General features: G+C 37.9%; 1 protein-coding gene across 1 annotated transcript in view; it reads left to right on the plus strand.

Annotated features, from left to right (window-relative positions):
* The window catches only part of LOC127456024 (protein unc-13 homolog C-like), a 179,410-nt gene that overhangs the window by 90,511 nt on the left and 73,687 nt on the right, over positions 1–15,212 (plus strand). The window contains exons 16-17 of the mRNA XM_051724298.1: positions 2,369–2,502; positions 6,462–6,547. Of these exons, the coding sequence (XP_051580258.1) occupies positions 2,369–2,502; positions 6,462–6,547 (220 nt within the window). The remainder of the gene's footprint in view (positions 1–2,368; positions 2,503–6,461; positions 6,548–15,212) is intronic.

Raw genomic sequence — 15,212 nt, forward strand, 5'->3', positions numbered from 1 at the left:
GGACAGAACTTCAGCACTACATACATCAGTAACATGGACAGTACTTCAGCACTACATACATCAGTAACATGGACAGTACTTCAACACTACATACATCAGTAACATGGACAGTACTTCAGCACTACATACATCAGTAACATGGACAGTACTTCAGCACTACATACATCAGTAACATGGACAGTACTTCAGCACTACATACATCAGTAACATGGACAGTACTTCAGCACTACATACATCAGTAACATGGACAGTACTTCAGCACTACATACATCAGTAACATGGACAGTACTTCAGCACTACATACATCAGTAACATGGACAGTACTTCAGCACTACATACATCAGTAACAAGGACAGTACTTCAGCACTACATACATCAGTAACATGGACAGTACTTCAGCACTACATACATCAGTAACATGGACAGCATTCACACATTTGCAGTATATTTACATTTATTCAAGTCAAGTTGCTAACACTTTACAATAATGTTCTATTCATTAACATTAACATTTATTAGGTATCATTAACTAACAAAACATATTTTTAAAGCATTTATTAGTTTTGGTTAATGTTCATCTATAAAAATACTTTGCTTGTTCATGTTAGCTCATAAATCATTAACTAATGTAAAAGTATACAACTTTTAGGTTATTGTTAAAAATGCTAATTAACCCAGGTTAATAAAAGGTGTAAAAGCATTGTTAGTTCATGTTATCTAATGTATTTAACTAATGTTAACAAATAAAACCTTATTTTAAATGGTTACCATGTTATTTATGGTCATGTGCAGAGGGTAAATATTTACATTATACAAGGAAATAATTACTTTGTGTGTCCAAGTTTGGCAATGATTACATTTAAATGGAAAATAAATAGCTTACAAAAATATATAGAAAATGGAAAATTAGAAATAAAACTGAGAAAAATCTGGAAAAAAAAGAAAGAGGTAGAAAACAAGAAATAACATATATGTAAGTAAATTATGAGGTAATTGTAGGCAGGATAAGGTGAATATTTTTAATGTGCGAATATTAAGGATATTATTATGCAGTATATAGTATATCCAGTCCTTGTAGTGATTTTTTTTTTTTTCATGTATGTTATGTTCAAATTATATGTTGTGCAACAGCAAAAGTAATTAATCCTAGTGAGAAAACAATGCATATAGTGCTACCGTGTGGAATTTCAATTAATTTAAAATGCAAGAGCAGAATTGTAAGTGCAGAACAGTTTTAAGTGATTTGTATGTACGTGCGAAGTTATGATTGAGTTAGTAAAAGGGTTCAGTTCACCCTCATGTCATTCTAAACCCCTATTACTTTCTTCTGTTGAACAGGTGAAGTTTATCAGAATGTTCGAGCCACTCTTGTGTGAGGAACAAACTAAAATAGAAGTCAGTTTAAATAAATCACTGAAAATCTTGACTGACAACAATGGTCATAATTCACTTTCAGTGTATTAAATAAAGGGAAACGTGAACATTCTGCGTGTAAATGATGACAGAATTTTTATTTTTTGGGTGAAATATCCTTTTAAGAATAGATCAACTCTAATTCTAATGTCCCAAGAAGCTGAGAATTGCAAAGCACTAGAGTTTCCGTGAGAATCGTCATACTGTATAATACAGCCCGGAGAGGTGCCAGACTGGCATGATGCCCATTGTCCATCAAATAAGCCTGGCCTGATGTCAGACAGAAAGGCATTGTAGGAGAGTAAGAGGGGAAGAGAGAGTGCTGATTTTACTACCCAGACCCATGATAAATAAACATCCCCATAGTGAACTTTGGCTTGTGTGCCAAGAGATTTTAGTATCTGTAATGCAACAGATCACACTCACAGTGTAATAGCTGGATTCTAAAGTGTCTCTAATACCTTTACAGCTGTATGGATGCTCAAGATGCACATTAAACAGTGTGTTAAGATGCATAATGGTTTCTCAATGGTTCCTAATGAAAAGTTTCTTGGTGGATTGAGGCTGGGTTCACACAGCAAGAGAATACTCAATGTTTGTTAGGCCTGTTTGAAGTGCTAAATTGATGACTCTCAGGATGAAATGTACCAAAATCAAATAAATAAATAAATAAATAAATGTGCAGTCACATCTCTTTGTAAATCCGATTGTCAATAACAAACACTCACTGTGTGAACATTTAATGTAAATTGTTTTAGTCAGAGATCTGTGTGTGTATGTGTGTGTTCTCAATTCCTGTATTATAAAGCAAAGTGCACAGTGTTCACCTTCTCCTTCCTGCGATCAGTTAACTTGAATTATTTAAACTCTACAAAACACTGCCGGTGAGTGGGCAGATAAGGGAAAATGTGTAATTTATCTTTATTTAATCTTCTTTATCTTTATTGTTCTCTAGGCTAAGAAGCAGGATTTACCACGGGAAGAACAGGGCCCATCTATTAAGAACCTGGATTTCTGGCCCAAACTGATCACGCTGATGGTGTCTGTTATAGATGAGGACAGAACAGCTTACACACCCATCATTAACCAGTGAGTACCACTCACACATGTACATTACAGTGGGAAAACGCATTGTGAAGTCATCAGAATGTATCAATGACATTTGTGTCTATTTTGATCTCTCCTAAGGAAATTGAGGAGAAACATCTGAGATAAAAGTTGATACTTAAATGAAACATAACTGAGAACTCATTTAAGTCTCCTGCAGTATGAGAGTAACGGGTTGAGACATTTTGGGAGGTTCTGCACATGTCAGTAGAATTATAAAGTTCACATATAAAGGTCATAATATTTCAAAGTGCCATGCAATGACATGCAGTGTGTGTTTGTGTGTGTGTGTCTGTGTGTGCTGAATAGACATTGATAGTGTTTCTCCAGCAGAGATTTGCAGGCAGCAGAACTGAATAATTAGGCACGTAAGACAAACAGAGTGAATAATCATCTTTCCTTCACAATTTGTTTTTCTTTTTTACTTTCTTTTCAAGTCCTCTGCCTTTTTTCTTTTATCTTCCATTTTTTCTCAGTTGAGACTTTTTGCAGAAGTGTGTGTGTGTGTGTGTGTGTGTGTGCGTGCGTGTGCGTGTGTGCCCGCGTGGGTGGGTGTGTGCATGTGCATGGGTGGGTGTGGGTGTGATGTTACTGGCTGGACTTTAGACTGTACCATTAGTTCTGATAGTGACTTTAGACCCGTATGGAGTAGAGATAACAACATGTACTGTGTTTGGACTTTAATGATCCCTCACAGTGACTACTGTGTGTTTGTTTTTGTTTATGAAAGTGTGTGTCCTTTGTTCATCTTCAGAAGCTGTATTAAACACAAGTAATGAGACCAAAAGGAAAAATGGAAATAAAGCAAATGAACAACATCCTTAAAGCGTAAATAACATATTTTAGATCACAGAATCAGTGGAAACTAGTGGACAACAAATATGTTTTTTTTTTTGTTTGTTTTTTCACGGGCCAATACAATATCAAGAGAGCAGTGTGACCGACAGCTGATATACAGTACTACCAATATGTATACAGTGGAATCCAAAAGCTTGAGACCCCTAGTGATATTGTTTCTATTTCGCGTTTTTGTCATTATTATATTGTCAGCATAAGAATTTGAGTGAAATGTTTAATTTAATAATTTACATGAATTTCAGCATTTCTTAGTATTTGGTATGTCACGTTTTTATTTAACGACAACATGCATAAGAGATGGTATGGACAAAATGTGATGATCTATGTTATCCAGCATGATTTGAGAATTTTCCAAAGAGCATTTTTTGTGCTTAAGTGAAGGCAAGGAAATCTGAGAGTATGTGTCCTACTCGACAGATTCGAACCGGTGATCCCCAACCATGGGTGTCGGACACGCTAGCAAGGAGGTTATAAAAGCCATGGCCTCTAGCCTCGGTCGCTAGTGCATCTCTTAAGGCCAGGAGAGTGAGGTTTACACACTGCACAGCTATCACTTACCAGCTGGCTTACATGTAAAAAAAAAAAAAAAGGACTTTCATTGTGATCTCAGACTTCTGGACCCCACTGCATATCAGCAAAAGACATGTACAAACAATTGCTGAAATTAAACAAACAATTAATTTACTCAAAATTCACAAAATAATACTTAAAAACAGAAAATTTGCACAAACCACTAACACTGACTGTTGGTAGACTTTGGAACTGTCTCAATGGGAAACTAACATACGAATCCCTAAAAAATCACTCTAGTCCATGAACATATGCATCCATATGTGTCCATCTTTCCATCCCTGTGCTCTGCTTTTCTGTACATCCTATAGCAATTAATCTTGGTCTAAATAGAGTTTTCTCTGGTCTAAATTGGTTGGAGATTGTTTTTGAGCAGTGAGTGTGGGGGAGAACTGATCACTTCACTCACTGATATGGTATGGCAGCTGATGCCCTGGTTGCCATAGAAACAGCTCTTGTGATGGGTAGTGCAGTGAAATTTGTGTCCGTACGATGAATAAGCTCAAATGGGAAGATATGCATGTCTAAGATGGGACGGGACGCCTGAACGCTCCTCTGGCCCATCTCTCTCTCTCTCTCTCTCTCTCTCTCTCTCTCTCTCTCTCTCTCTCTCTCTCTCTCTCGTGCTTGTGTATTTTAAAGGGCTTTTGTTTTGTGTCATGGAGAGCAGTGTTTGAGTAAAGACCAGAAACTCCAGGATCCAGATTAATGCCAGACCCCCTAAAACCCAGGCCAAGACTAGATGAAGACCCAGAGCAATACCTGACCACCTAAGATCCATAGCCAGACAATACTAGGCCCCTACCAATACCATAATGACTACCTAAGACCCAGATTCAGACCAAGACTTTACAGTTTGAGAGCCAGACCAGACCAGACCAATATCAGACCCACCTAAGATTAAAACCAATACTGTACCCCCTAAGACCTAGACCCCAAACCAATACTAGACCCCCTAAGACCCAAACACAGACCGTACCAGACACCTTAAAGCCCAGATCCAGACCAGTGCCTAACCCTAAGATCCAGACCATTATCAGATGCACCTAAGATCTAGACCAAGACAAGTACTGTACTCCCTAAGTCCCAGACCTCAAAGCAATGTCAGACCCCCTGAGACCCAAACAAAGACCTTACCAGACCCTTTACGGCCCAGTTCCAGACCAAGGCCTAACCCTAAGACCCAGGCCATTTCCAGACCTAGATAAGATCTAGACCGAGACCAATGCCAGACCTCCTAAGACCCAAACACAGAACATACCAGACCCTTTGAGACCCTGATCCAGACCAAGGCCTAATCCTAAGATCCAGACCATTACCAGATGCACTTAAGATCTAGACTGGGACCAATACTGTACTCTCTAAGTCCCAAACCCCCTAAGATGCAGACCTCAAACCAATGCCAGACCTCCTAAGATCCAAACACAGAATATACCAGACCCTTCAAGGCACTGATCTAGACCAAGGCCTAACCCTAAGACCCAGACCGTTATCAGATGCACCTAAGATCTAGACTGAGACCAATACTGTACTCCCTAAGTCCCAGACCCCTAAGACACAGACCTCAAACCAATGCCAGACCTCCTAAGACCCAAACACAGAACATACAAGACCCTTTGAGACCTTGATCCAGACCAAGGCCTAATCCTAAAATCCAGACCATTACCAGATGCACCTAAGATCTAGACCGAGACCAATACTCTACTCCCTAAGTCCCAGACCCTCTAAGACACAGATCTCAAACCAATGCCAGACCTCCTTAGACACAAAAACAGACCATACCAGACCCTTTAAGGCCCAGATCCAGACCAAGGCCTAAAACTAAGATCCAGACCAGACCAATATAAGATCCACCTAAGATTTAGACCCAGACCCCAAACCAATACCAGACCCCCTAAGACCCAAACACAGACCTTACCAGACCCCTTAAGGCCCAGATATAATCCAAGGCCTAGATCTAAGACCCAGACCAGACCAATATCAGACCCACATAAGATCTACACCTAGACCAATACTGTACCCCTAAGACCCAGACCCCAAACCAATAGCAGACCACTAAGACCCAAATACAGACCCTACCATATACCTTAAGCCCAGATCCAGACCAAGGTTTAACCCTAAGTCCCAGACCATTCCCAGACCCACTTAAGATCTAGACCCAGAACAAAACTGTACTCCATAAGTTCCAGACCCCAAACCAATATCAGACCCAGATCTAGACCAAGTCCTAACCTTTAAAACCATACCCAGACCAAGACATGTCGGTCCAGGAACCATGATGTCTATTTCAAAGAACAGCAGAGAAAATGCTGAATTTAGTGCAAAATTATTTTCAATCACTCAATATTCCAGTCCTCACCTAATTTTGAATGTGTCCATTTTTTTCAAAAACAAAAAAAATCTCCATTATTTAAAAGGAGAATATCTCTGTCTGGTGGAGAGATAGATGGGGGAATGAATTACTTGCTAGACTGTATGGTCATAATGATGTCTGTCTTTTTTTTTAATTCCAGGTTCCCTCAAGAACTGAACATGGGTAAAATTAGTGCTGAAATCATGTGGAACCTCTTCGCTATGGATATGAAGTACGCAATGGAGGGTGAGTTACTTTTTTTTTTTTTACTGTCACATTGGGTTTAGAGATATTTGCCGGTGAGTTTTTTCCAACATGATTTCGGCTGGATCTGTTTGTATTTGAGATCACCAAACATCACAAATCAACTCTTTCAAGTAGAACTTGACCAAACTAAGATGGTGATCATGGTCATGTGAAGGTTTAGAATAATGGTTTATGGATGTTATTGGTGACGGTTATTGTTTGTGTTGCTGATGGCAGTAGAACTGTGTGACATCTGTGTAATAGCTACATTTGGAACTGACTATCCTGGTTTCAAATTCACCAATGATATTTGAATCTAACCACAGATGGGCTGCTCTCAAAGTCTATGACACACACACACACACACACACACACGCACACACACACACACACACACACACTTCCATGCCCCTAACCACAGATTGTCAACTTGGAAAGCCGAGAGAATGAAATGCCACGCGCACACAGGCACAGGCTCTGCATTTTACAGGTTTCTGAACCATATTTAGGTTGCCATAGGAACCAGGTGCCAAGATAATGGCAATCTATGGATTTCACACAGTGCACGCTTCTCTGCTTTTCTTACTCATGGCATTATTTATGGAAGTAACTGTATGAAAATTTTCTAAAAAACATTTGCATTCATTTTTTAGGCTAGACCAATATGATATGTTCATAACATTCTATTTTTAGCTTTGGCAGGACAGACTCTTTTTTTGTGTTGTTTAAAGCAATTGAACTTTTTTTTAATTGCACGTTACGTGGCATGTGGCACTAACGCATTTTCACAAATGTATGCTTTTCAGTTGCAAAGTTGATTTCAGTTGGTTGTAAATTAATCAAACAGTAGACACACACATACAATAAAACCAGAAATTCTCATTAGACCCTCAAATAACAGAAGGACTACTAATCTTATCTGCTCTATAGCCATACTGTATATCCCATAAATAACCATATTTACACATCTGAATCCAATCTGAACTCATTATGCGCTGTATGGTGTATTGACTATATCTGCTCAATAGAATAATGTTAGCAGCTCTACAGTGAAATCCCAGTGTGTATTCACTGCTGTTTACTGATTTAATAAAACAATATTGCAGATATGTAAGCTTAAAGCTGTCCTGGCACATGTGCGATCAGAGTTTCAGATCTCATTTGGATCGAAGTCTGAATTCCTGTAGCCCATATGGATCTGTACCAAAAACACACTTATTCAAAGCTGATACTGTATTTTGCAGATGGTAGCCGTCACTTTTAATCAGATCAGAAATAAGTGTCATGCAGTATTGAGCGATGAACATTACTACCTCAGTTATTAGAGTTACTGTATATCATACTCATAACCTGATCAACAGTTAACAGGATCTAATAAAGCTACAGATATACCTTTTACAGTCTCTGTCTGTCTCTCTATCAGAGTCAGCAAAGCTTTACTGGCATGACCTTAAACGTTTACAATATTGCCAAAGTATTAAAGTGCTCACAACAGTTTATGAAATAGTTTTAAATGAAAGAAAGTAAGGTTTTAGTCTAATAAACAGACTAAAATGGTTAGTTTGGGTAAGGGTAGTAGTGAAATATTTGGGGTGGAGTATATGTGTTGATTGATATGGAAGTGAGATATGGAAGGGTAAACTATGTTGTTCAGATGGAAACTAGAAGTTTTCAGTGGAGGAAAACCCATTCTAGTGTGGATGAGAGGCATAAGCATAAAGCAATTTATGCATTTTCAAACAAAAACTGGCCAAAAGGAGACATTTTTCATAATTCTTTTATTCTGTTCTTTTTCGTACAACATAAGTAAATGAATTTACGCTTGCACATATTCAAACATGGCACTTGAGGTAGCGTCATGCCAGGTTTGATGTCAATGATACTAAACGCCATTGATTGTTACGTGTCCCGTGACCGTTTGTGATGCACCACATTTGAAAATGTGAAATTTCAGATTTCAGTTTCATTTTGGTAATCATTTAAAACCATCAAATGGCTTCAGACGACTTGGAATATAGCACATGAATCATATGGACATATGGACTAGCTCCTGGTCACTGTATGCTTTCATTGTATGGAAAAGAGCTGCATCAACATTCTACCCAACATCTCCTTTTGTGTTCCACTGAAAAAAGAAAGTCAAATGGGTTTGGAATGACATGAGGGAACAAACTATTCCTTTTTTGTAGAATTTATTTAATACACAGTCACACTTGTGTGATCTGATCAGCTATTTTACAATGTCTTCAATCTTGGCTTCCCCAGTCAGTTTTTAAAGCCAGAAATCTAATTTTATAAAGATTCTTCAGCATGTTTGGTGGTCTGAGGTTTATTTTGTGGTGCAGTACAGTACATCAGTAGAGAAACTGAATTACGGATTATAGCAAATCTGCTCTAGCACCCCTGAGCCACCACCTGCCAAACAGACATTCTCTGCCAGTTGTTATGCAGTTATATATATAATATAGACCTATATATTCAGAGTAAAATAATTTCACACACTGACATGGCAGATCTTCCCATGAAAGTCTTTAAATGAAAATCTAAGGCAGGTGTTTTACATATATTACCATGATGATGTATTCATATCTGGTAAATAAGAGTATGAAGCAATTGCTTGCCAGCTCTCTCTCTTTCACTCGCTTTCTCCCCTGCTGTCTTTGCGTATCTGATATAGTGCGAGATAGTGTTCATTTATGTGAAAGACGTCAGGCCGAACGGCTGTTCAGCTCAGATTAGGAGTTCCAGTAGTGAAGTGCAGCTCTACATCTCCATATAGATGTGAAAAATTGTGAGTGGTTCTGGGTGGTTGATTTGTGGTATCATACACAGGGGCAGATTTTGATTAGCAAGGGCTCTGGGGCCAATTGTCAGGGTTCTGCCCTTAGTTTTGGGTATTTCCACTTTGTGGCGGAGCCCTGACATGTATGTGTTCCATGTCTGTTTATGTCTTGTGTCTGGATCCAGCCACTTCGGTTGGTTTGGTTTATTTACTCTGTGGCCAGACACTTGTGTTTTGTCTGGTGTTATGTGAATGCACTTGGTTTTGTATTTTCTCATTTCCTTGTGCATTCATGTCTGTCTTGACTTCAGTGATAACCCCGCCCTCTCTTTTGCCTTGTTACCTGTTTGATTATTAATTTATTAGTTTCACCTGACTTCCTTGTTTCCCTCCTGATTTCTCTCCCTTTATAATATCCCTTTGTGCTCTGTCTGGTGCCAGTTCGTTGTGGGATGTTGCTTGTGTTTATGTCCCCTATTAGGTCTCTGTCGGTCGGATTTCTGTTGGTTCCCCGTTCCAGCCCAGCCCGTCATTGTGTTGTCGCCCTGGACTGTGTTTTGTTTTCCCCCTTTGGGGTAGTTTTTGTTTGTTTTTGTTATATTTTTGTTAAATAAAAGCCCTAATCACTATTCTGCATTTGAGTCCTGCCATTTCCTCAACCAAACCAATTTCATTTAGGGGCCCCCCAGGGCCATTTAACTTTTAGATTGAATTATCTTTTAAAGCTGAGATCCAAGCAATCCATTTTCATTTATTTAAGTCTGTTTTAATACCTGTTCTGTTATTTACAGTCAGATTAATTCAAACACACAGCACAGATGTGGTAAAGAAACCGCTGAACAGCCACTGTTCTTAAAGAGACAGTACTATTTTAGCGTTTGTTATACATATTAATGTAAACTCAATGTAAATACAAAAACAAGCATATAACAAAATGTGTAAACGTGCATATATTTAAAGGGGCAATAATACATTATGAAATATTTTAACTTCATCAAACACTTTAAATATTGAAGAATTTAAAAAATAGCTCTTACAGCATCTATGCATGGGTTTGGTGAAACTCGGCAAAGAGTTCAGGCAGTTCTGGCTTGCGCTGCCATATCTTTTCTAACTCATCAGCATTCCATTCAGAAGCAATCATCCCTATACCCTATTTATTCTCTATTTAAAACAATTTAAAACTTTTAGACAGGGTTTTGTCAAACCAACATTATATTTTGTCTAACAAATTTTACGGATTTAGTTAAATCAGTACATTTGTACCACACAAAATAAAATATGAAAATCGTATTTTCCCAACCACCTAAGCCAAGTTATTTTTTGTAATGTAGGGCAAACATGCATTTATAGCAATGAATAGTATATAGTTTGTGTATCTTAAGAGGACACCCTGGGCTTTTCAGAGATGCCAAATGTTTTGGAGTTTGGCCATGACAACTTCCTCTCCTTGCTCTATAGAAATGTATGACATTACAATTCAGCACATCAAATGCTATATGATTTTTTTTTAGTCAATTATCATGTTTTTATACACCAAACACTATATTGATGTTTGAAAAAAGTTAAATTGGAAAACCCTTTTTTATAGTAAGATCACATTATAATAACAAACCATGAGCTCTTTATAATAACAGAGCAAGCTGCATATGAACAATAAATCACACTACAAATATATCTTTAAAAATTATATGTCGGTATTTTAAAAGCTTTTTTATTATGGTGGACATGAATGGAATGGGATGGTGAAAAGCCTGAAAAGCCGTTGTATCATATTTGATACACACATTTTCAACACGATTTGTCTATAAAATAATGACATTTTAAGTGAGCACATGCTGCTTCAATTCAATAAAAAACTAATTTTGAAATATCAGTAAAAATATAATCATTATTATACTTTTTTCTTTATCAAAATCAGCAAAGAATTCACATCAAAAAGAAGAGTGCATCACAATGTGAAGTAGCCATTTTGGAAAATATATTACTAGGTCTTCTACTTCCAGAATAGCATGGAAACTTTCACCAGGAGGCAGTAAATATCTAGTACACGGCATACAAAAGGTTTTTCAGCTCAGTTTGAATCATGTTGATGATGTAGAGTCTTTAGAAAGTCATGTATCAAAGATGATACAAGCAGCTTTATAGGGTTAAAGAGTGGCTCAAAAAATTTAATTAGAAACAGGAAGGCAAAAGGGTTCTATAAGAGGACTGAGGGCCCTCATAGTCACAGGGGCCTATTGAGGGGGCCTTGTATAAGCTGTGGGGCCCACATATTCAAGCTTACATTAAATATTTGTTTTCAAAGTAGATGGGCCACAAGACCTTGCAGCCCAAGGTCCTCCTGGTCCACTGATAGTCAAGGGCCCCTGGGCATGGCCCCATTGGCCTGGTCCATAAATCATACATGTCCGACGAGTCTAGTAACACGTCGAAGTTTAATAATTAGGGTTAAAGGTTTGTTAAAATCTCTAATGTTAAGTATGAGCAATAGAAATATTGATGTTTGCCTTTGCAAACACCACAAATAAATATCAGTTTGTGTGTTCTAAGTTGACATCAGCATCAACACAGCTGTGAAGATCTTCTTTTGACACTGACGCCTGAAGTCTTCAAAGAGCAGCTTCACACAAAAGCCTTCATAAACACACCAGCAACAAAGGAGGAGATGAAGGAGACATGAGTGTGTGCGTGCATGTGTGTGTGTGTGTGTGTGTGTGTGTGTGTGTGTGTGTGTGTGTGTACAGATGCTTTCATTCTGCAGCAGAAGAATATTTCTAAAGAGACCCCTGCAAGCTGATTTGAGCAAAAACACCTACCTGACAAGGCAGTCTTCTTTTATATAGATAGATTCTTTAGAAGATTCTAGGATATTCTTTCTGTTTTTTTCTTGCTTTCTCTTTATAAGAGATCAAGAGTCACTGTCACTGAACTAAAGGAATATTCTGGGTTCAACACGAGCTCTATTATTAGCATTTGTGGTTTAAAGGGATAGTTCACCCAAAAATTTAAATTATGTCATAATTTACTCAGACTTTCTCTATCATTTGCGGAGATTTTTTTCATGAATATTGCAGTTCGTCTTATACTGTACAATGCGCTTCATCAAAACAATGACAGTGGATTGTGTCTCACTTTAAAGCTTAAAAAATGACCCAAAAGTATCGACTAGCACGTCATATTCCAAGTCTTCTGAAGGCAAACGCTAAGTTTTGCGTGTTCATGAGCACTATGAGAGAAGCTCATTCATGCTGTTTTTAGTGCTAAACAACGCAAGTTCTCACAGAAAAATTGGCTTAAATTTCAGGTTGTTGTTTTGAAGAAAATCTATCGTATGCCTTCAGAAGACTTGAAATATTAAAGTATGATGCATGAATCACATGGACTACTTTTGTGATACTTTTGGGTCCTTTTTAAAGCTGTAAAATGAGGCCCATTCCACTGCCATTGTTCTAAAGATTTTCTTTTTAAATTTTTACAGCTGCCAGATGATTGGTCCTTTAAGCTTTAAGGCGGAACTTCCCCACCTGATGCATTTCTGCCTTATTAAGCAGCGTAAATCTAGCATTATATATATAATTAAAATGTTAATTATTTATTGTACATTTATAACATTATTTTTTTGTTTAATATTACCCTGTTATTAATCAAATAAAATAAAATAAAAAACAATAGACAGCACTGCTGTGATGGGGTTTCAGATACAAACACTGTAGGAATGACAGTAAATTTGCCATCTTTCTCTTATCTGACAGCTTTAATTCATCACTCTCTATTTTTTATTTATTTATTTGCTCTTTTGAAAAAGTCATGGAAAAGTAATAGTGGATTTTTTTCTTATGCTGTCAGAGGAAATATGTGAATCTTCAGTGATCTCCCATTCACTAGATGTACCCTTCTATTTTACTTTTGCATTCCGAACCCGGGAATGTGAAAAGGGTCTGTATTGGGCTTTGCAATTTATCCCATTAAATTTTTTACGAGTGGTCTGTCTCATCACCTTTATTGTCTTTGATTCCACCAGTGTGGCATTTGAGGAGCCCCAAATGGTGCCTCAAGTATCTTAATTTTTACAACTAGATGTGTGCTCAGCTAAGGTTTACTGAGTCGTGTGCACAATGGCGTCACATCGGAGGCTGAAAGGACATAATGAAGTGTAGAAGAGTAAAAAGGCTGGCCCATCATCCTCCGGGGGTCACTTCCTCCAAATGGATGGAGCTAACTCTGTCTGACCTGTTTATTCAAAGTCTGACTCTGGGCGTTCGACTCATTTATAACCTCTTACCCAGAAGCACTTAGAAAAACACAAGAGCGGTTTGTCACCATATATGTTGCGTGTCTGTGTGTTTCTTGACTAATGAAGACTTTGAAGTACTTCCTGTTTGGTGCCCTAAGGTCTGTCGGTTGGGAGATGAAGGTGGCTAATTTTACAGAGCCATTGAACAGAGTACTAGAAACAAGTTAATGTATCACTAATTATAGACTGATAGAGGTCACAACACAACTATCAAGTGGTTTTTGTGTGTGCATTTGTTTTTGTACCAAACACCTTAAATTATGTGTGTTTATTACACTCTCTGTGTTTTATGACAATCAAGTTATGTTGATTGATTATTAGAGTTGTTACCGAGAACTGGTTCTTATTCAGGACTGGTACCATTTTTCCAAAAATACTGGAACCGAATGATTTTCATAACTTTCGGTTCTGTTAACTGTGTAAGAACGTTCATTAGAGCCTGCCAATGTGGAGGGAACACTGTGCTAAAATACTCAGACTATGTTTCCTGTCCTACAATTCAGCAGCACTGGAACACCCTTACTAAATCAGCAGCAAAAAACATACAGCCCAACCATTGTAGTACGATTCCCAAACAAATGACTCTTATGAGTTGGTTCTTTTGAATCTACACCTCAAAACATACAGGGCAACCAATGTAGTCTGATTCCCAAACAAATGACTCTTCTGAGTCAGTTCTTTTGAATCTATACTGTAATACATACAGCACGACCAGTGTAGTGTGATTCCTGAACAAATGACTCCTCTGAGTCAGTTCTTTTGAATCTATACTGCAAAACAAACAGCACGACCAGTGTAGTGTGATTCTAGAACAAATGACTCCTCTGAGTCAGTTCTTTTGAATCTATACTGCAAAACAAACAGTACGACCAGTGTAGTGTGATTCTAGAACAAATGACTCCTCTGAGTCGGTTCTTTTGAATCTATTCTGCAAAAAATACAGCACGACCAGTGTAGTGTGATTCTAGAACAAATGACTCCTCTGAGTCAGTTCTTTTGAATCTATACTGCAAAACAAACAGTACGACCAGTGTAGTGTGATTCTAGAACAAATGACTCCTCTGAGTCGGTTCTTTTGAATCTATTCTGCAAAAAATACAGCACGACCAGTGTAGTGTGATTCTAGAACAAATGACTCCTCTGAGTCAGTTCTTTTGAATCTATACTGCAAAACAAACAGTACGACCAGTGTAGTGTGATTCTAGAACAAATGACTCCTCTGAGTCGGTTCTTTTGAATCTATTCTGCAAAATATACAGCACGACCAGTGTAGTGTGATTCTAGAACAAATGACTCCTCTGAGTCAGTTCTTTTGAATCTATACTGCAAAACAAACAGTACGACCAGTGTAGTGTGATTCTAGAACAAATGACTCCTCTGTGTCGGTTCTTTTGAATCTATTCTGCAAAAAATACAGCACGACCAGTGTAGTGTGATTCTAGAACAAATGACTCCTCTGAGTCAGTTCTTTTGAATCTATACTGCAAAACAAACAGTACGACCAGTGTAGTGTGATTCTAGAACAAATGACTCCTCTGAGTCGGTTCTTTTGAATCTATTCTGCAAAAAATACAGCACAACCAGTG

The sequence above is a fragment of the Myxocyprinus asiaticus genome, chromosome 18, assembly GCF_019703515.2.
Source record: "Myxocyprinus asiaticus isolate MX2 ecotype Aquarium Trade chromosome 18, UBuf_Myxa_2, whole genome shotgun sequence".
NCBI classification, from domain to species: domain Eukaryota; kingdom Metazoa; phylum Chordata; class Actinopteri; order Cypriniformes; family Catostomidae; genus Myxocyprinus; species Myxocyprinus asiaticus.